The sequence below is a fragment of the Sphaerodactylus townsendi genome, linkage group LG01 (assembly GCF_021028975.2).
Source record: "Sphaerodactylus townsendi isolate TG3544 linkage group LG01, MPM_Stown_v2.3, whole genome shotgun sequence".
In the NCBI taxonomy this organism is placed as follows: Eukaryota; Metazoa; Chordata; class Lepidosauria; order Squamata; family Sphaerodactylidae; genus Sphaerodactylus; species Sphaerodactylus townsendi.
Window position 1 is genome coordinate 47,175,430 of NC_059425.1, and position 21,885 is coordinate 47,197,314.

Below are 21,885 nucleotides of genomic sequence, written 5' to 3' on the forward strand. Positions count from 1 at the left end.
ATTACATTCATGAATAAAAAATTAAGATATCCAATGCCAGTTTCTGTTCCAGCCAAGGATATGCACTGAACCTGAATCTCTTTTTAAAATATGAACAAGTGATATAACAGAATTTCAAGGCAAAACATCTTAAAAATGTAAAGAACCTTTCCAAAATCGTTGTTCCATATTTGGGGCAATGCTGTTCGTACACAGCAAAGTTTCAATCCACGTAGAATTGTTCTGGGGGAAGTGACATGACACAATGCATTTTTAGTAAAATATACGGGGGTGTCAGTTTTTGTTGATAGATTTAATTCATTCAGATACTAGATACGGCTCCTTGCTATGCAGTCATTTCAGGCAGGAGGTTTAAAAAAAGCAAACAGGCTCAATGGGGCTGTAAAATAAAGGGAGTAAAGAATGAAATGTAATTATGGGTAACATTTAAATCAGGAAACATACAGAGACTTATACTAGCTATCTCTGTGGAGCTCTGCAAGAGGATAGACAAAAGGAAGTACTTCTTCATACAATGAGTTACTAAGTTGTAGAATTCACTGTCAGCAGTTTTGGTAGTAGACTAGACATATCTGTGGAGGACAGATCCATCAGTGGCTACTAACCACAGTGATTAAAGGGAACATGTCTGGATACATTAAACCTCTCCATACCAGTACCAAGAGGCAGTGTCAGGGTGAAGGCCTCTATGCCGTGTTTGAGTCTCCAGGGAAACTGGTTGGCCACTGTTGAAACAGGATACTGTTTCCCTGAAAATAAGACAGGGTCTTATATTAATTTTTGCTCCAAAAGATGAGTTAGGGCTTAATTTCAGGGGATGTCTTATTTTTTCCCATGATTTTGTGCTCCCCATGTGACCAGATCAGCTGCGCTGGGGAATTTTTAACTTATTTTTGGAGTAGGTCTTATATTTCAAGCATCCTCCAAAAAATCCTCAAAAATCATACTAGGGCTTATTTTTGGGGTAGGGCTTATTTTCGGGGAAACAGGGTAGGTGGATCGAAGGTCTGATTTAGCAGGGCATTTTATGTTGTAGAAAGTGAATTCATCCACCTGCTTCTGCCTGATTGGCAAAGTTGAGAGAAAGGAATAAGCTGAGTTCTTCTCCAGTAGAACAGCTAGACCTGGGGCCAGTAGAACCTTAGAGACCAACAGGATTTCAAGGCTCTGAATTATGCCTATTTGAGGAGTTGCTGGAAGTGGGACTTGTATTGATTTAGGTATACTTTCAAGTATAAGGCAGTACAAATTCTCCTTCCACATACAAACTAACATGAGGCACAAAAGAAAGCTATGTTATAGAAACCACTTCAGTCTTGTGTATTCACTGGTATTAGGATACCTAGAGACTCTCCACTCCCTTACAAACCTGCTTGACTTCTACAGTCACTTCTGAGGCCCTACTTCAGGTGCCTCCAGCCTTCTGAGAGCTCTTCCTTGGATTTGACACCAAAACTTTGGAACTCTGAAACGCTAGCAATGTTTGTCATGAGATATGTGGATTTTACTGAGAAAGAAAAGATCTTAGGAGAATTAGGGATATTCTTTGCCCTGGGATATAAGGGAGGTAGGAGATTTTTCCCTTATGATCCCCCTGCCTTCACAGCTGACAACTGACATTTTTATTCAAGCACTTTATTGAAGTACATTGATTGTGAGAACATTAAAATGAATGGTAAAGCTTCACATTTTTATGTTCTTGCTTTGTTTTCCATTTAATTTTTCTTTCCTAAGTAAACCCTGTGATAGCAACAAAAATTTTTTTTAAGACAGTTCAGTTCAGTTGCCCTGAACTTATCTAATACAAAGTCCCATATTGAGCACCCTTGACGATAAATATGAATACTTGACCTGCATGGAAAAAAAACTTTCTTTCTCTGTCCTAGAACCTCTGTACTAGAGCAGTAATAAAGACAAGTGGAGATCTATGCCACCCTTACCAGCTGCCCACTGAGGTCATGCAATTTGTGTAGTTCCTCGTGTCATTGGGAAACATTCCAAGCAGCATAAACTATCTTGCCAGCTGTCGCTTGGATTGGTGGCAAGGGGGGAGGGATAGAGAAATTCTCCATGCATTTTCACAGGACTTCCATACTTTTCAGATGAGAGCCATTGTGCTGATTTCTGCTGCACTGGGTATTCCCCAGTGACTTGAGGGAATACACATGTGCCGTGACTCTTGTGACTTTGGAGGGCAGTAGAGAGTTGCTTTAAGCTATTTCTTTAACTGCAGCATTTTGGGGGTGGGGGGGTTATCATAAGTCCTCTTCGCATGGACTTCAGTTTAGGAAACAAACATATTGAGATGTTCCTTCACCACTGAATTATCATCTCTGGGATGAGTAGACCAGAACAGAAGCAAGATGAGGCATAGTAGTCAGTTTGGAGCAGGATTAAAGAGGAATACAGAGAGGCTCTCATGACAAGCTGCATGCATTCTGATCTGACCGTGAAAGGGCTTCTTTTGATGGCAGAAGGTGAGGCCAATCCTGTTAATATGAGCTCAGCCTTCAACATCCCAAGCCATTTATAGCCTGGGAATTGGTGGCTGCCCTTGAATCAGTGCTGCCTATCCTGGAAGATTATGGAACTGGACACATCTAACAAGCTCTATGCCATGCCAAAAATCCATGCAGTAGACCTCAGACACATAGTTAAGCTAACCAGGAGAGCTCCAGTTTTTAGACCTCTATCTGTTGTGAGCATGCCTGAGTACTTATATCGTTTGCTAATGGCTCTCCTTTTTTTGTGCCCACCATTTCAGTGTCTGCCAACAAAAAGGATTAATACCCACGCTAGTTCTCAGAATAGGGAATTGTGTCTTAAAGTAGCCCTAATTGTATGCTATGAAGAACTGAGTTTTGCAACTTGTATAAATTATGCATAATTTGCATAGCTGCTTATCTTGCACAGTATTGCTTCTGCTACAAAATTCCAATAGAAAGTACTGAAGTCTTTCACCCAGGCCAGTGGAAGTCCTGTTCAGGCCCGCTCTCCCCACCCCCCCACCCCCGACTTCATCAGGCTCGCATACCCTTATACCTCTCCTTCAGGATGAGCAGCTACTGGTCTCCGCACTCCTTGGAAATACCCAGGCAGATATTGAAAAGAAAAAAGGAACAAGATGTTTAGCAGACTCTTGTTCAGTATCCAATATAATTACTGCCAAAATATGTTTGACACGACTTTGGAAAGATTCTAATGTGCCAGATGTTAAGATGTGGTTAATTGAGATGTGAGTTACTTTGTACAGAGAAAATAGAGAGGGCAGGTTTCTGACAGATCTTGTCCAAGTAAACTGGCTCTTGTTTATATGGCTGGGGCTGGGGGAGGGGTGGCTTATGATTTAGTTTCCAAAACACAATTAGTAATGTTGAAGGAAACTTTGGACTATTATCATTCTTGGAGAAGAATTATTATACAGCTGCTTTATGTTAGGGTTTGTATTTCTCACCTCTCTTTGGAAATTCAGTAAAATATTGAAAACAAAAGTTGTCTTCAAAGATAAGGCTAGAAGCATACTTTTTTTAAAAAGAGAAGATTCTCAAGATGCTGAATAGTTTGCTTAATACTAATTTATGTACTGTGGCATAATAATGCAGTTACAAAATATACGTACACGGACTTCTGCCTGCAGGGTAAACTTGCATGAGAACTTCCATATTCTCACTTTGTCCTGTATGACTGTTGCATAACTACACCTTGCAAGTAAACTGATCCTGTGTACCCCCATTTTGATGCTGGCAAAGAGCCTGAGAGAAACAAGAGCCGAGTTCCCTCCAGCCACTTTGTACATTAAGATGTTCAGCGATACCAAAGCCACATGCTGATCTAACGCCTCCTGCTTCCTTTCCCCCAGCTTCAAGCTTTTATTCAGCCATCTCATTTTTAGGAAACTGCTAGATAGTCTGGTTTTCTTCAGTCCCTTTCTCCTTTATTCAGTGTGGATGAACTGGTGAAGAATGGGGCCATTATGTTCTTAATTTAGGGAAGAAAGCATGACTGACCAAACAGGGAGCACGAGCTAGTGTGGTTCAGTACATAGTGTTAGACTTGGCTGAGAAGAGGTTTGAACACACAACTGGGACCTCTCTTGGGAGCTTCACAACCTGGGATTGCCCATCTTCTGTTCCTCCAGTGTCATCTCAGAAGAGCAGTTGCCTATCACATGCCAGTTACGATAAATGTCCTTTGAAGCATGGTCAGTGTGATATAAATAACCAGGGGTAAATAGTTCTTTTTAACATTAAGGATGGCTTGAAACGCTGCAGTTATTAGGAAAGTGTCTGTGTGGGAGGCTGGCAGTGGTCCTGTTTGGTCAGGGATCTCTCCTCCGCACGGGCTGCGACTGTCATGGCATAATCCCCTTAAGCCTGCTTTAGCTCTGTTAATTTTCCTCCTTTCCTCTTTTTCTGATCCGCTTTCACTGTGTCGCACGAATCCCAATGTCCCTCGGCCAAGCTGCCAGCGGAGGAGCAGCGGTGGCCTTCCTTCCTGTCTTCGGAGCGCCTGGTACCATGCGGCAGGGGCCCTGGGATGGTGGTGCCTGAATGTGTCCCATTCTCTCTGTCTTACAGGCTGTGCAGTCTCCGCCTGAAGAAGCTGACTGTCCTGAGGGAACTGGACAAGGAGCTGAGCTCTGTGCTCATTGCTGTGAAGATTCAGGTAAGCTGCTGACCCCATGCCCTTGCTATGAATCTTCTGAGAAACTCGGGTGGGTGCCAGGTGTCTGATGGGAACATTTTTTTTTAATCCCTGTAGATATTCTTGTGTGCTGTGCCACAAATCCAGCTCTTGAAGCTAACAAATTCTCATGGAGGTTACTCGCTGAGGCAGGATATAACTTTAAAGCTGGAGGAAGTGCTATCCTTCTTATCTCTTGTGTTTTCTGCTGTGGGGTGTTTTTTGATGTAGATGATAGATGCATTGAACCCAGGAGGTGCTGGGATTGCTGTAGAATAATAAGACTATGGAAGAAAGTCCCTGAAAAGGGCTGGACATTGTCTGCCTTGTGCAAAAATGGCCTTCAGCAACAAAGGTCTCTAGGTCAGTGTAGATCTTCCTACATTTGCTATTCTGTATTTTAGAAAATAGCTGATTTTGCTCTCCCTAAGGCCCCTTCCGCACATGCAAAATAATGCGTTTTCAAACCACTTTCACAACTGTTTGCAAGTGGATTTTGCCATTCCGCACAGCTTCAAACAGCACTGAAAGCAGTTTGAAAGTGCATTATTCTGCATGTGCGGAATGAGCCCAAGTAATGGAGAATGGAATGGGGTGGAATTTGTGGGATACAGGGAGTTAACTTGAAAAGTGGGATCTTTTTCTTAAGAGAGTGTTTTCCTCCTCCCTCCCAAATCCCGGTTTTCTTTCCCTGACAAGGGGGAAATCTACAAATTGAAACAGATTAAATGAATGAAATGCAATCAATCTGAGTAACTTCCTTCTGTCACAAAACTTTGATTTATTAATGTAAATTTCCCAAGGGTTGCTAGGCCTGTGGCCTGGCTCCCATGCCCCCGCTCCTAAGTAGTTATTTGCAGAGCAAATATTTCCCTATCATGGACTTGCCTCAAACCTGGAGCAAAAACCACCCTCCTGTCAGTTTGACAGTCGTTTAGTTAATGAAATATTTGCCTATTACATGGCAGACCTTGTCTTCTGAACTTCCCCAGTGCTGTCAGGGGCATCCCAGCCTTCTCTCCGCTTCCTGCTTTTCTTGGATACTTTCCATCTGGGGATTTTAAATGCTGTATTCTTCTCCTTTGGGGCTCATAACCTTCTTGAAGTAAAGAAAATATGACGCACATTACAAGGATATATGAATATGGTCCACTGCAGTGGCATCCTCCCCTCTGCAAAAACGCAGCAGCTTTTAGTAGCCTTTGAATGTTTATGCACAGTACAGAATGAAGTGTAGGAAACATATTCATTCATCTCCCACTCTATCTTTTACAAAGAGGGCACTTAATTTCTGAGCACAAGGTATCGGAAATACAAGGCCACGGGTAAACTACACAATATGTATGTTAAGCCTACAATGAAAATATAATGGATGGATGTCTTTGGAAACATGCAGGGATCTCAGACTTGGCTTCACCCCCTTGTCAAGGTGCACAGTGGGTGACAATCCCAGGTTTGTTGCATGTAATGTAGAATCTTAGAACGAGCAGGAAGGGAAACACTGGATCTCTCTAGTAGCGGTTTGTGTACAGGGAGCCACTAGCAGTAATGATAGTACCAAATGCATGGTGGAAGGCAATCACTACAGAAGCTTCTCTTGTGCACTTCAAAAGCAAGTGTAAGACCTTTTTAACCAGAACAACCATTTGCCTTCCGGTTTTTGTTTTTATCCTGGTGACCCTTTGTGTGTGTGTGTGTGTGCGTAACAGATTATGTTATTATGATGATTATCTTTTGCACTCAAATTGGGAGAATTTGTGGTCTTTTTATAATGTCTTGGCGCATCTTTTCAGGACACCCCTCCCTCCTTTTCCTTTCTCCTCTCCATTGTGCATGAAGTGAGAGAAAGATCATCACTCTCACCTTTCAGTATGATGGTGTGGACCCTGGACACTGCAAATCTGTCTCCTCCTCATGATCCTGTGACCCCCTCCCTTCATATTTTGTGACAGTAGCGGCGTGCAGATTCCCTGGATGGAAAGAAAGGTCTTGCCCACTCAGTTTGCACTCCATTGCCCTTCCTGCGCTCTTGTCAGCTGTTACTAAAGCTACTGACGCTGCTGACAGCAGGCAGGGGTGAAGAGCTGAAGGGCTTTGCCTTGTGCCCAGGGCCTTCTGTGCATGGCAATCATCAGAGTTTAAATCTGGGATTAGCAACTGAAGCTGGTGTTTTCAAGTCGCTTCAGGACCAGACGCTTGCTTTGAATGCAAGTCAGATGCCCGGCTACATGTTGTAAACAGCGCATGGCAGCCACAGGAAGTAGATGCTGCATGACAGCCATAATGTCCAGAACAACTTGCTGTATTCATGGAGAGAGAGACAGAGACAGAGACAGAGAGACAGAGAGACAGAGAGAGACAGAGACAGAGAGCTTCCATGACACTGCCTGACATGAAATGTAATGTCTCCATGTGTTGCAGGTGATGCACGTGCTGAGCCCGTTAGCCACATGTTATGGCTGCTTTGTGGTAGCCTGTGCTTGGGAGTCTCATGTAGTGGTTTTTAACTGTACAGCAGTCCAAACACCAGTCTCATTTACTAACCAGACTGGAACAGCAAAACTAGTGAGTCTCATGCCAGTCTCCACAATTTGTGTGTGTGTGTCTTGTGAGGGAAAGTGTCCCTGAGTTTCCTGCTGTTCCTGTTCATAGCAGTCTATATTCTGCCTCTCTAAATGCAGGCTTTAACACCACAGTCTTGCATACTGTTGCTTTGGGAATAAGATCCACTGGACTTCCTTTTATGTAGGTCCAAGCTGGGTCTTCAGAAACTCTAGGTACACAGTATGTTCTCAAGAGGATTTCTGGTAACCCACAAAGAGAATTAAACAAAATGCATTGCCAAGTGCTTGGTCCTAGAGAAGGAAATCCTGAAAGAAGTCAGCTTGCTCACCTGGAGCCATGAGTGAAGGCCCAGATTTAGTAAGAGGCACTCAGAGCAGAGTATAGAGCAGTGTGGAATTGAGGGTGAGCCTTGAAAATTGGATCAGGGAAGTAAATAAAGACTTCCTCTTCCATGTGGAAGACTGTCTTGGAGACAGTGATGTACTCTGAGCATTGATAATTGACATTGAAACAAACTTTTTCTGAAGTGGAATGGAAGTGATTCAGAACAGCTTTCCATAAATGTTGGCATCGTGGCCCGAGATCAGTGGGTTGTATGCAAATAAAAGCAAGAATATCCAGCAGTTAAAAATGTTTGGGAAAAGATCATTGCAGATATTCATAATTCAAATCTTCAGCTTCCTAGAACCCCTAATGTTATTCTGTCAGGGCTTGTGTCTGAGAATTGGAAGAAGCAGAATGTCAGTATGATTGTGGACCTTATTCTTGTTCCAAAATTCTATTTGCAAAAAACAGTGGAAATCAGGGATTGGTTTTAATATGAAAACATGGATCAGTAAGGGCTGGCGGATGGCTAAATGGTTGAAGTTGAGCAAGTTTGTATTCTTAAAGGATGACAGACAGCAGGAACGTTGTTCTTTTATGGTGTTTTGGCAACTAAGATTAAAACTTGATTTAAATGTTTTAATCGTTATATTCTGTAATTTTTTAAAAAAGTGATGCATGATGTAGCTCTTTAAGGTTGTTCTTGGTTTGAGTGGATCTCTTTGTATTTTCTTGCCTGTAATGTTAGCTTCTTGTGAATTTGGTAATATTTATACAAATTAAACTACATAAGAGAGATCTGAGCTGCTGCTTCTTGCCAACTTCCAAGGGGCTTATAGTTAATTCCACACACTACATCCATATGCTACTTTTGTCATGCAAGAGCCACAGCAGCAATGTTATTTCTTGCACATCTGGGGTAACATGAGAAATTGGGAACAAAGAGAAGCCCCCTCATTGTGGTTCCTGTCCACACCGGTATTCACTCTTGGAATAACTGGGTCAGTATGAATGTGAGGGAAAGCTGCAGAATGGATTCTTCCTGTGCAACTGGAACTTCTTAGGTTACCCTGGTCACACTACTGCAACCTTCTCACTACCAGGGAAATGTAAGACCTCAGCCTGGTGTTTGGCTGATGGGAAGCTTGGCAGTGTTCTTGTGTGTTGGGGAGGAGCTACAGTTCCGTGGTTGTGCAGTTAGATGATAGGTTAAGATAAACTTGGGGTTATGGATAAGGAGGGAGGCCATACTGGAGAGCAAAAGCTTAGGTAGGCAAAGCAATTATAAAGAAGGTGTTTTCTTGCAGTTTGGAGGAGGTATCCCAACCGCTTTGCATGCAGTCCCCAGGCCTAATCTTTGCTGATGCCAGTTAAAAAAAATCAGTTGTCAGGTATTAGTTGCTTGCCGTAGCAGGCAGTCCTGAATTGACATACAATTGCTTCCTTTATTCATTATTTCAAGAATGCAGCTGCATTTTAAACATTGTACCTTAGGCTGGCTAAGGAAAGCTGGGCTATCTGGAGTGTGTGAGGAGTTACATAGAGTGGGATGGAAAATACTCTTTGGATTCAAATTTCCTGAGCATATTCATATGGGGTAGGACAGGTTATAAATTGACTAGTTTTGTGGCATCAGTGTAATATTGCATTTTGGAGATGCACCCTGTTTCCATGGGATGTCAGTGCACATGAAAGAAAAGTGCAGGTGACTTCTGGTACAAAATGGCCTACAGACAACTTTATAAACTAAATAAATAAAAACAGAAGTGCTGTGATCGTAAAGACAGAACTGGACAGGTTGAAGTGTTCCCTGGGTTTAAAACAAAGATAACTAGCCCCATCTCATCAGATATCAGAAGCTAAGCAGGATTAGCCCTGGTAAGTATTTGGATGGTAGACCACCAAGAAGGTCCAGATGCAGAGGCAGGCAATGGCAAACTACCTCTAAAAGTCTCTTGCCTTGAAAACTCCACAGGGTTGCCGTAAGTGAGCAGAACTTAAGTGTTCTGCTTCCTGGCTTCCTCCCCCTTTGACCAGCTCAATGACAGATATACTCCGGTATAACTCCTCCCTTTAGGCAGTCCTTTAGGCTGACTGTCAGTCTCTCTCTTTTTTTTAAAGCATCCATAAACATTTACAATAGCCATTTGTTTGCTTCTTTCTTTTAAAAACAAATTCTTACTTGTAACACCTGCACAGCCCGCTCTTTCTGCATGCTTGCAAAACCATTTTTTTTTCAGAGCTTGGCTCTGCAGAAGAAAAGTACATTCGACTGAATTCAGTAATGGCACTTCCAAATTGACCTCACTACTCGGCAAATAATACATCTGGATTGTGGCCTTCTGCATTCTGGTAAATAATAGCATATCATAATATAAAGAATTGCTTCCTAACCACGCAAAATGCACTTTTAAAGGCAGATTTAGAAGTACTGTAAAGAATATGTCAAAGGCAGAAGGGGAGGGGGAAGAATTTCTGCGGGAGGGGGGAGCAAAATAAAGGTCACAGTCAAATGGATTAAGAACAGGGTTTTTTTTTTTAAATTATCAGGCAATGCATGATTTCTCTTTTTAGACCTTTGGTCTCAGGAGTAGGAGTGAAGCTGGTGGGAGCTGAAATTGCACTTGTCCTTGTATCGCAATTAGGAAGGCCCGAACAATGGATTCAGGCAATTTAGCACTGGAGTTCCCTGATTCAGTAGGGATCAGTACTCTGCTGCCTTTTAATAAGCGCCCGGAAGGGAGAATTTCAGAGTGTCCTATTGCTGCTGTGGAAGGAAAAATTACCCCTCAAAAGCACAGGAGCACTGATTTGTGCTGAATATTATCCATTTATATGTTTGGAAACCCTTGTGCCCTGCTTTGGAGATTTTTAACATTCCCAAGATGGCTTACAGAGAATATACATAACCACAGTTGCAAATTAGCGGAGTCTTCTTATTCTGGCTACAGTTCAGTATAAGGGGCTTTGGGCTCGCTCTCCCCCTCCCTGCCTTTTGCAAGATGGTACTAGGCAACAGAATCTGAGTAGAAGAAGCAAGATTACGCTGGGCCAGGCAGGCTAATGGAAGGAACCTTGTTTTCTTACTATACCGAATGTGTCAGACCCATTAAAGATGCCACTGTTCTGATACCTTCCAGCTAGGTGACATCTCTTAATTGACTTGAGTTAGTTATGGAGTTATGGAGATGTCATACTCCCTGTCTGTAGTGTAATTATAATGATTCCTCTGTCTGAGGAGTCCACCCAGGTCATTGCTGTGGTTTCTGTAAAACATCTCCCCATCCAGCACATAAATATACTTCCCTCATCGAATGTCTGAGGAATAGTAGCCATGCAACTAAGAAAAATCCTATAGTGGGCCTGATTTACGGGGCAGAATGAGCATGCTGCTTTTGGCTTGCCATTCTGGAAGTACCAGGTGAGTTGATAGGAACACAGAGTCTGCACATGAGAGGGTGTCCTGTAGCTTGAGGATGAATGCTATCACCTGGTTTCTAGATTCAGGATCTCTTCTAGACTGGCCCATTTGTCCCAAATTAGTGGTAGGACCCATACCAGTGTATACCATTTTGTCAGCTCATAATGTATCAAATGAGCTGGGGTCAGCCAAAGTCTTGGCAGTACCCAGCTTTTGGGGATTCTCTGTTGACCCTCCAGCATTCAGTGAAGTCTGTGTCCATGTAAAAGTGGGATGCTGGGGGTCACGTTCTGTGAATGTCAGTCAGTGGGATAGCAGCAAGGTGCAAGGAATGCTGTGTGGGTTGTCTTCTCGAGAGACTGCCAAGCTTAATATCTGTAACATGGCTTCTATTCTAGTAATGGATATTGGATTGTTTTAAAATAAAGTAGAGCATGGTTTTTGTGAAATAAAGGTGGGTTAGGTAGGCCACAGTTCTCTGCTCCTCACTCCAGATAGTTAAGTAATGGCAAATGAAATGCACTTTGTGGAGCTGGCATTGTGTCCTGTCTCTCTTGATCTCTATTTTTGAGTGTTGATCCATAAGGGTCTGTGCTTTGTGCTGGGCACGCTGTAATCTAGATTTGGAAGACTACATGCTTTACTGTAGCCTTTCATAAGTTTTGGAGTGGCCTTCTGATTGCTTTATGTGGATGGTTTTACATTGTTCACACTAAGATTGAAACAGTAAAGTTTCATAAATGTGTTTCCATAGACTTACCTACTAACGTAAATATAATTCTTCTATTGAAAAAAGATCCATGGGCCTGTAGTAGCTCTTGGGGATCTAGTGCTTTAATTGTTCTTGTATGTTGTTCAGGAGACTTTACAAAAAAGGTCTGAAGAAGAAACTTATTTTGGAAACCCTTCTAAGAACGAATATGACTTCCTTATATGCATCTCTCTTCTATACTGTTCCCTCACCTTCACCACATACTTCGGTACCTTTAATGTCCTTCATTAAGGTCTGAGAGAACATGTGGAAGAACTGCGCAGATTACCTAAAGGAATTACTTGCCTGAAGATACGTCTAGTTCAATCTTGCAAGCTGTTGACAGCCAGGCATCTCTGGGATGTGGAAATATAGATCTGTATCAGATATGTGTCATCCATTGTTTAATAAACTTACGAAGACCCACTCTGTGTTGCTGGGTGGGAAAAGGAACTGGAGCCTGCCTCAGTTTATGCAGACCCTTAAACATGTATGGTGATGATCTTCTGTTCTAACCCTTGTCCTGGGATAGGTTAAGCTGTTATACAACATTGTGTTGGTAGCCATTTTGGTCTCAAAAAATAAGAAACATAGAAGAGTTAATACGGTGACTTAAAAACGTTGAAGAAGGGATGAACCAGTCCTGTATTTCACTTGCAAAATGGCCTTTGTCACTAGACTTTGACATTTGCAACAAAGGCAAGACTTTGCAAGTTCAGGCTGCTATTGGGTGAGTGGAGGCCATTTTGCAAGTGAAATACAGGACTGGTTCATCCAGACCCTTCTCCACAAAGACATGTTTCTTTTTCTGCTACTTATGGACACAGTCTGTTTTCCTGGATTCTCTTAGTCTGTTTAGAAACTAGATGGGGGGTTTAAATGAAGACAAAATGCAGAGAATTCTGACATATGCATCCCTTGTCCATTTCTCACATTCTAGGCTGTCAATTTGACCACTGTGTCAAGAGTCGGGGAGGTAGAAAGAGATGCTGATAGGGCTACACTGCCTTAAGCTGTTCTTGGTATACTGATAAAAAATACTGAAGCAATCATTTCTCCTTTCCACGTGGAACATGCACCACTGAACTTGAATAGGATGTGCCATTAAATGCCCCATTCCAAATGAAGGATGGGCCCTCTCCCTTTCCCTGTCATTCTCTTCTCTGATAATATCTGTAGAATCCATACCCTGTGGAGATTCAGTCGCTGGAAGAACACATTTTGGAGGCCTATTTCTTGAAATGTGTGTTCCAATTTTAATCATCCTGATATTTATAGTACATTTGTATACTCCTGAGTTCTCAAACAAGATTGAAATAAAATGTGACAGGGTTTAGTTTACTGTTGAAAATGAAGGCAGAAAATTGATATGAATATCAACACCATTAAATATTGAAACATCTTAATGCAGAACAATCCTCGATCCAGTCTATAAACAGTTTAGGAGTGCAGCTGAGCACTGTTCCAGCATAGAACCGAAAATAGTACCAGGGGTCTGCTGAGGGAAAATTGGTATCCTAAGTCCTATCAGCTCACATCTCATTTGCAGCACCAGTGTTACAGGAAAATGGAAATATAAGTGTAAAAATTCCCTCTGAAGTTGAAGGGAGTGGAAAAGAAATTTTCCCCTCTGTGTCTTTCTCCCACACCTACACAGCCATTGTTGATGAAGTCTGTAGCCAGTCACTGGGCTCTACAAATCCCAGTATATACTCAGCAAGGACCTTTGTTTCTCAGAAGGTATGATATTCTGCTTGGGGCTATATCTGTCCAGTCTTGTGTTGTCTAGACACACTCACAGGGGGTCTTTGAGGGTGGCAGCTCTGGTGAAAGGGTGCTTGGCATAAATAGGTTGTTGCTAACAAGCTGTTTTGAGAACACTTACAGGTACTTCAATGGGACAAACATCAACATGGACTGTCTCCACTCCTCCAACAAGGGATACAAATATTTTTGAATCATAGACAGGTAAGCAAGAGAGGGGGAATTCCTTACCTCAAAAGTATGACTTCCTATAGCCCCCTCCCTGAGAACATGTAGCTGTTATGTATTGACTAAATCAACTTTCCTCCATCCATTCATAATACTGCACTCATGATACCCTTTTTCTTGTAGGATCAGAGCCCCTAGGAACAACCCCAACAAAAGCTGGAGTCAGAGTTCCATTGCAACTCCCTGAAAAGAATGGGTAAATATTGACCTCTGAGTTCCCCAACAGGAGAACCTTAAAGAGTAGGATACCTACCCTCGCAAGATGAGAGGTATAGGAGCTGGAATAATGGGTATTTGGTTCTGCTTTCTGAAACCCACCTCCACACACTGTTTATTGCGCCAGTGGAATTTCATTCATGACTGCCCTTGTATCTCTTTTGGCTCTTTTCAGGCAGCCAGAATGGACCCCAGAGCAAGTTCCAAACACCTGCTGAACCTTTACTATGACCATGTTCTAGATGGCTCCTGCTGCATTGCAAGATGCTTCACAGACAGTTGCTTGACCAATACAGTTGCACCTGTTATGGGCATGCAGTGATAGGGTCAGCTCTATCTGTGATTCTGCTGCTGATCAGCATGGATTTAGAAGGCACAAGAACCTTGCTGGATCAGAAGAGTTATCCATTCCATACCTGCATTCAGAGCCCTGTTCCTAATGCTGTCCAGTAAACATTTAAATTATTTCAAAGCTGTACCTCCTTTTTAAAAATATGGGGGTGGGTGGGGGCCTTTGGAACTAAGATACATCTGTACCCAGTGCCTGCCTTTCAGTAACCTCAACTTTCATCAGAATGAGATGTGCATGAGGAGTGTGTGTGTGGTCCCTCATTTGTGCTTAGCAATGGACAGGAGAAAGTTATTATACGTCACAGTCTCTCACATCTCTACCAATTTGTGACAAACCATCCAGATTACATGACAAAGAGTTCTCTTGTTTATTATCTATGTCCCCTTTCCCTCCCCACCCCTGGACCCATGCCTTGGAGAAGCCATGAGCATTGGCTCTGCACTCTGAGCTGCAGGTAGCTGGATTATGTGGTTGCTATGCCATGTTTCTCTGTGTGTCCTCCTATTGGAAGGATGTGTATTTTCAGGAGGGGAACAGAATGCTCACGTGTGGATTTTCTAGGAATATGGTAGGCATAGACCTCTTGTTGGCCACACCAGAGTCTTTGTTTCCTTTGTTCCTTGCTTTGGGCTAGCTCTAGACTGGCTTTTCTGCTCCTGCAAGGCACTTCTGTCAGTAGGGCCCAACTGCCTATGTCCCACTTCAGCCCACTGATCTCTCTGAAATTCTGCTCCTGAGGGACTGCCCCCTGCCCCAGAAATATCACAAAAGGCAAATGAGGTCTGCAACAAGAAGGGGATTGGTGAAAATTATCCCACCCCCTACATTAGTGGAAAATGTAGTCTGGATCTGCTCTGTGGGTGGGTGGGGCCAGGGTGACTTCTGGGAGGTGACGTAGTGTAGGTTGCTGGCGTTCATTTATAGCTGACATGGGGGTGTTGCTGATATGCCGCTCCATGATTGATGGATGTGGGTGGTGTCTCTGTTGAGTCCAATGCAGTTGCTATGAGCTCCTTGGAGTTAGGTCTGTTTGCACTGGCGTTTGCTGAAGAAGCATGTGCTGTTTGCAGAAGAAGCGTGAGATGCAGACTGTCCGTGCCATTCCAGCAGCACACACTTTAGGACTGGGTTTAAATGCAAGAGTGCAGACGAAGAAGGCCAGTTTTCATCTGCCAGATTGAATTAGGATTAAATTTGTTGAAATAAAACAATGTTTTAGGCCACTGTGGGCTTCTGTGGAAGCAATCCTAAACAGGTTGAATAAGTTAGTCCCATTTTATCCAGTGGGGCTTATTCTCAGGTAATTGTTCTTGGTATTGCAGCCTGTGTTTTCCTTTCCTTGCTTTAAATACAAATGCTACCATGGTAGGAACTCATAGAGAAATAAATACCATTGTTGGAACAGATGGAGGAAAAATGTCAGTTGAATGCAGTCTTTCAGCCCAGATTGCTGATACTTAAAAATTGATGGATCTCTGGTGTATCCATATAGACTTTTCGACATCTTTTCTTAATTCTGATCTAATTTCTCCCATGTTTACAAATTGTGTAGTGCTTAGAATTAATTTTCGTCGTTTTCACACCCCAGATTTCAGCCGTTTTCATTCTTTCCCGCAGTAAACAAGACAATATTTTTCCCTCCACCTTTTTGTTTCACTCAAAGGACTAGAGTGATTTCTTTGAAACTAAACAAAAACATGTTCGGAAAATAGAAAACATGTGCCCCAAAGGGGAACATTTTTGAGGCTTTTTAGAATCTAGGACACAAAGACTCAGAATGGAAACAGCTTTGCAACTTTAGCAGAATGTCTTGTGTTCATGGGGGCCCTTTCCAATTCAAACACCAGCCAGAATGGAGCTGCCCAAACACCCAGAGCTGCTTTGTGAATACAAATGGAGATGTCTGTGTGATAGCAATTCCTTAATGCTGGCTTAAACCTGTAGCTGTGACTTGTAATATAATGAGGTTTGGTTTACTGTGGGGCTGAGAATGGACTGGTACTTGTGTATATAATGTCTGCGTTTCTGTGTCTTGATATCTTCTTGTAAGTTCTGCAGAAAGTATTATGAAAATTAGACTGTCCTGCTTACCTTCCACCCCCCCGCCCCAGTAGTTCAGTTTAGATAATGGTGGGAGTTGGGTTTTTTGGAGGGGGAGGGTCTCATTTCTAATAGTAGGAGATCTAGAGCAGTGACAAGGTTAGAATAAGTAAGGTTGTGAGCTGAAATACATAAGCCTCTGGAAAACCCTGGCCCAATTAGAGCTTCTGGATGTATGAACATGGGTGTTCAAAGGTATATTTTTGTGTTACCTTCGTACTGGTAATGTTATGTGCAGAGTTACCCTGTGTCTTTGAGCAATGCATTTGATCCCATTTCCCCTCTTCCTCACTCACCCCTTACTGTTTCCAAAGCATTGATGTGTGCAGAAGTTCTTGCCACCCCCAAGCTTCTGAATCTGCCACTTGCCCACTTCGGCATGGTGTCAGAACTGAAAAGAATTACAAAATAAGGACTTCAGAGAGGGGAATCACAGTCTCCATGACATCTGGGTTGCAGCAGAAGCATTGTGCAGCTGCAGTGCTCTTAAGAGCGCAATATTCAGTCTGGGGAACAATTTGATATATTTGTGAGTGTCAAAGGGGGAAGCTCGTGTTTGGAGAACTGCTGTTTTCCTCTTTAACATCTTCCTTGAGGGAAGTGAGCAAGATTGGAGAGGTGGGAGGGTATTGGAGAAGCCAAGGATAGCCCAGACACAGTTTTCTTTTGTTTCTGATTTCCCCTGAATAAAATGCTTCTCTGTTTGCTTCCATACAGGTGGAAGAATCAAAATTATGTGTTAACTAAATCTGTGGGTGTTTGTTTTGGCGTAAAAGCAATTGTTAAAATGGTGGGATTTGCCTAAAGAACCTAGAAAGAATAAAAAGTAAGGGCAGAAATTAATACAACCCAGCGTTCGCCTCTGAATGTTAAAACTAACATTTTTTGAGAGAGCAGGAGAAGCCTGGAATATTAATGTTGAGAAGCAGAAAGTTTTGCCATCTGCAGGATCTAGAATGGTGAAGAAGATTCAGCAGATTTGACCTACTTGTAACATTATTCTCATGAACAGTTGTAATGCTAGATTGGTACATATGAGTTCTTTCCCCAAAGAAGTTAGACTAGTCATACAATTATCTTTCTATGACGGTTGTTTTATTTCATGTAACATACTCAAAATATGCTGAACTACTTACATTTAACTTTGGCCTAGTTTGCACAACCAGATAAGTATGTTGAATACATTCATATGATATTTAGCACATGATAAGTTGTAGGGGATTGCCTGAATCTGCCACCACAGCCCAAGGTTACTATAGCTCTTCAGGAAGACTTAATTCAGTATTTCTGCATTGGGACTCAGCAGTGGAGTATAGGAGGTTTGAGATTGGGTAGTCATACTAACCCCAGATCAGGGGTGGGAACCAGCTGTTTTGTTTTCAAAATACGTTCAGTTCTGTGAGTGGATCCCATTAGTGTAAATTTCAAGAGCTGTTGGAATGAGGTTCTGTGAGCCCCCCTCCCCCCCGACTTTGGAGAGGGATTGCTGATATTAGTAGTATAACTAATGTCAGCTGTGGCAACTATCCAGAGGGCCGAATTATTTGTGACACCAGACTCTCATGATTAGGTGCACTTACATTTTCTGAAAAAAGAATTAGCCCCATGGGAAGGTTACTGGGGAAGAGAATATTAAAACTCCATATCTCATTTACAATTTAAAATCCTATCTGAAGCTATATATGTCTTCAATGGAGGAAAAAAGGCAAGTACAGCATGGTGCTACTAATTAGGGACGATTATGTGTTACTGTAATTGTGACTGTACTGTGGTTTATTGTGGCTTTATTGTGACTGTATTGTGGCTTTATTGTGACTGTAAAATGTGGTTCTTTTTTGAGGGGGGACCCCACATGTTTCTGTTCCTTCAGTTAATGGCACCTGCTGCATTAGGTTTTTTTCTGCTTCCAGTTTGTGCAAACACCAGGCCCTTATCCACGCCCTGTATGATTGCTAAACCTCCCCTTCAGCCATTTTCTTCTCCCCCACCTCCTGCATTTTCACAATGAATGTTTTCCTCTTTGTTGTATCAACGTAGTGATGTGACATTGAGGCAGAGATACCAACTGGCACGGGTGATTGGATCAGCTTTGTCAATTTCATATCTAACTACTGATGTAATATTAGGGTAGAGTGATTTTGAAGCTGAGGTCGATTGAAAAGAGTACTAGAAGTAATAGCTGTTTGTAATCCAGTAGGCTGTTTGTGCATTACTGCAGATCATTTGTTTGACTGAAAAATGTGGTTTGTTGCGTGGGTTGGTGGTTGACTATATGTTTCTGTTCCTTCAGGTAATGGTGCCTCCTCCAGGAGTTGTTTTGACTTCCATTTTGGGTTGGTAGTTCTCAATAGCAGAAATAGAGGCTGGAACATTTTTAAATTGCTGCTTGAAAATGCAAGCGTAACACTTGAGCGCCTGCACAAAAGTAAAAAACGAGGGAGGGTTGTTCTTCTGCATCATAGATAACATCCCACCACCATCAAGAATAATACATTTTTAGTACCATAGTAGCGTGTGGAATAAATGCAGCTGAAGACACCGATGGGGGAGGCGACACAAAATGGTGGCATGAAAGAAGGTGTGCGGAATGATTTCCCAGAAAATGTTTCCAAGACACAAGGTTTGACCTCTTGGAAAATCTGTGGTAAGCGATGCATGTGGAAAAGGCCTTAGTTTTAGGGTTTATCCTTACAACAACAGTTATCCAATATTCTATCCTTATTTTCTAACTTTTCATCAAGAGTTTTCCATGGATAAGCTGTTTCTACATTCCTGTTGAAATGAAATATTCATTCTTGTGGACAGTCTCTCACAAAATAACTGATTTACTGAACATCATAAATGTATACACATCTGCAAGTCTGAGCTAAACCCTCAGGAGTCGTGTGGCACTTTTAAGTCTGGCTAAATTTTATTTCAGCACAAGCCTTTGTGAACTAGAGTTTATGGCAGAATAAAATTATGTCCGGCTTAGAGGGCCACAAAACTTGTGTTTGCTTTTGCTGTAACAGACTAGCACAACTACCCCTCTGAAGTCTCCCTGAAGGACTATATACGATTATATGCAATAGATAGGTCTCAAGTTACAAAAAATTATCTTCAGTTTTTATCAACTCTGAGCTGATGTGCCACCGATAGATGTCTTCTGTTCTCATTTCTTGAGAGACACCTGTGCCCAAAAGTGATACTCCCAGGCTGGTGTCACAGTAGAGGTTTCTTTTTACCAGTGGCTGCAAGTGCCTTACTGGTGGAAATTTAATGTCAAAACTACTATTCCCATGCTATCTGCCCTTATAATAAATCAGGAAAGTATTTTAGAATTACACTGATTTGAGACTTTCATTTATAGAGCCCATTCTCATGCTCTTTGGTACTTCAGTAAGCAAACGAAAACAAATAGACATGTCCTGGTTTGGAATTATTGTTCTAGCCCTTTATATCTCTATCATTATGTCTCAACTGTTCTGTATTGTAGTAAGTGCCCTAAACATTCAGAAATAGTCAGAAATTAAAGGCCAAAGATTGGTAGCTCATCCAAGGAGACAGGCAGCCAACCCTGGCGCCGCAGCTGTGCCACCCCGCCACTCCTGTAGAAGTTCCCGATGACGTGGGGAAGCTAGAAGAGCAAAAACCCCACCCTGCTTCCAAGAAGCTCCCATTGGGCTTAATAGACTTATGCCCCACTTTTTGGTGGCATAATTCTGAGGCCCTGTCCACCAGTTTAATGCGGCAAATGGCCAAAGGGGAAGTCAACTAAAGGTGGCTGCTCCCCTGGCCATGTTCCCACCCCTGCTACGCCAGAAGCAGTGGTAAGGGTACTGGAGTGCTGCATCTGCTGCTGCATCTGATTACAGGGGAAGGGCCATGGTGGCCGCACACCAGCACAATCACCCCTCTGCCGGGGTAAGTGCCTCAGGGAGAGCACATCGTCCAGCGCTGCAGCCATGCACCATTCCCACTGGCCGATTCAGCCCCCCCCCCCCAAACTTTGGAAGAGACTGTAGGGCATATATGTTTTCCTAGTGATCTAGGGAGAATAAATAACCTGTGGAAGTGTGCTGGCTAGTTTGCTGTAGACCAATTCATACCACCCGTAAAACTGATGCGAACAATTGCCAACTCATTCCGAGTGTTGTCAGTCTTGCCTGGAAGTGCCAGGGTTAAGAGAGAAGGATCACAAGAACATTAGAGGTTTATTGCAACCAGGGCATAATGGGGCATTTCACTTAAATTAATAGTAAATTTTCCCCATGAAATGCAGTGTAGTCGACATCATCCAAAAGAGACTCAAGGTTTTTTATAGCTTCCATTTTGAATAGCAGCCTGCGGGTAAGGGTGGCAGAAAGGACAGAGCTATTAATGTACCATTCAGGCACTTATAGTGATTTTTCCATTCTGCTAATACTTCCATTCTGTTTCAATCATTACTTGCACAGTTGATCCCATAATGCCTGCTACATCATTGCTTATGGTTCATGTTTCTCCCCCCTCCCCCCACAACATTTTGAGATTTAAGAACTTAAGTTTTTAACCCCTTCTTTTTTCTTGGAAAAAAATTATGCCTTGGGAGTGGGATGGGCTTGTTTAAGAATGTTCTAACATTAATAGAACAACATTGGAAGAGGCCTTTGAGAAACAGAAAATCCATGCATACCAGCTGGTGCATGGTCCTTCCCTCTACAATTCCTCTGGATCATGTTGGGTGCAATCTGTGACTTGCAGACTGAATTCCCTTGAAAATTACTTCATACATTTACTTTCGCAAACTCATGTTTATAGGTAAAACACCGCAGGGAATGGAGTCAAGATAGTCTCAACTGGTTCAGATGTATCTTGGAATGTTATGTTTACAGCATGTACAAGATCATAATTTTAACATGTTTAACCCTCCCTTCCAGCTAGTTCAGAGTAACCAAGAATAAAAGTTAAAGACTATCACTATGATTTTAGAATAACTTATTGAAATTCACCCCATGATCAAGAAACTAAAAGCTTAAGAAACATTCATCATCTCACAGTTCTTGTAATTTATAACTTTGCCAAGCAATAAATATTCATTTCAGAGTCTAGAAGCATAGTACCTGCAAACAGAAAGCCCCCTGGAATACTCAGTTTTTGAAGGTTGTAATATATATTGCCCGTGGTCTCAGGGATACTTAGTTGAGGGGTGGGGGACAGCCACAGAGAGCACCTGATTTCTGACCAAAGCCAGATGGACTATCTGTGGTGAAGGGATGATCAGAAGAGATTGCTGGGCTGATCTCAGCTTGCACAAAGGTGTATGCCAGGAGTGGTGGTTCCTTGGATATATCTTCACACCATGAAGTAACATGGGCAGCTGTCTTTATTTAGACAGTATTGGTATGCAGCTTTTCTGTGCCTATGGACACTTCTGGAATTTTGAAATGGAATGAGCACCGTCCCAAACCCACCTTGGCTCTCAGCATCCTTCAGTCGCCTTCACCCTACCCCGTCTCTGAG

General features: G+C 42.4%; 1 protein-coding gene across 2 annotated transcripts in view; it reads left to right on the forward strand.

Annotated features, from left to right (window-relative positions):
- The window catches only part of LOC125424985 (phosphofurin acidic cluster sorting protein 2-like), a 176,477-nt gene that overhangs the window by 114,239 nt on the left and 40,353 nt on the right, over positions 1-21,885 (forward strand). For both annotated transcript variants that reach the window (XM_048482436.1, XM_048482443.1), the window contains exon 2: positions 4,578-4,665. In XM_048482436.1, coding sequence (XP_048338393.1) covers positions 4,578-4,665 — 88 coding nt within the window. The remainder of the gene's footprint in view (positions 1-4,577; positions 4,666-21,885) is intronic.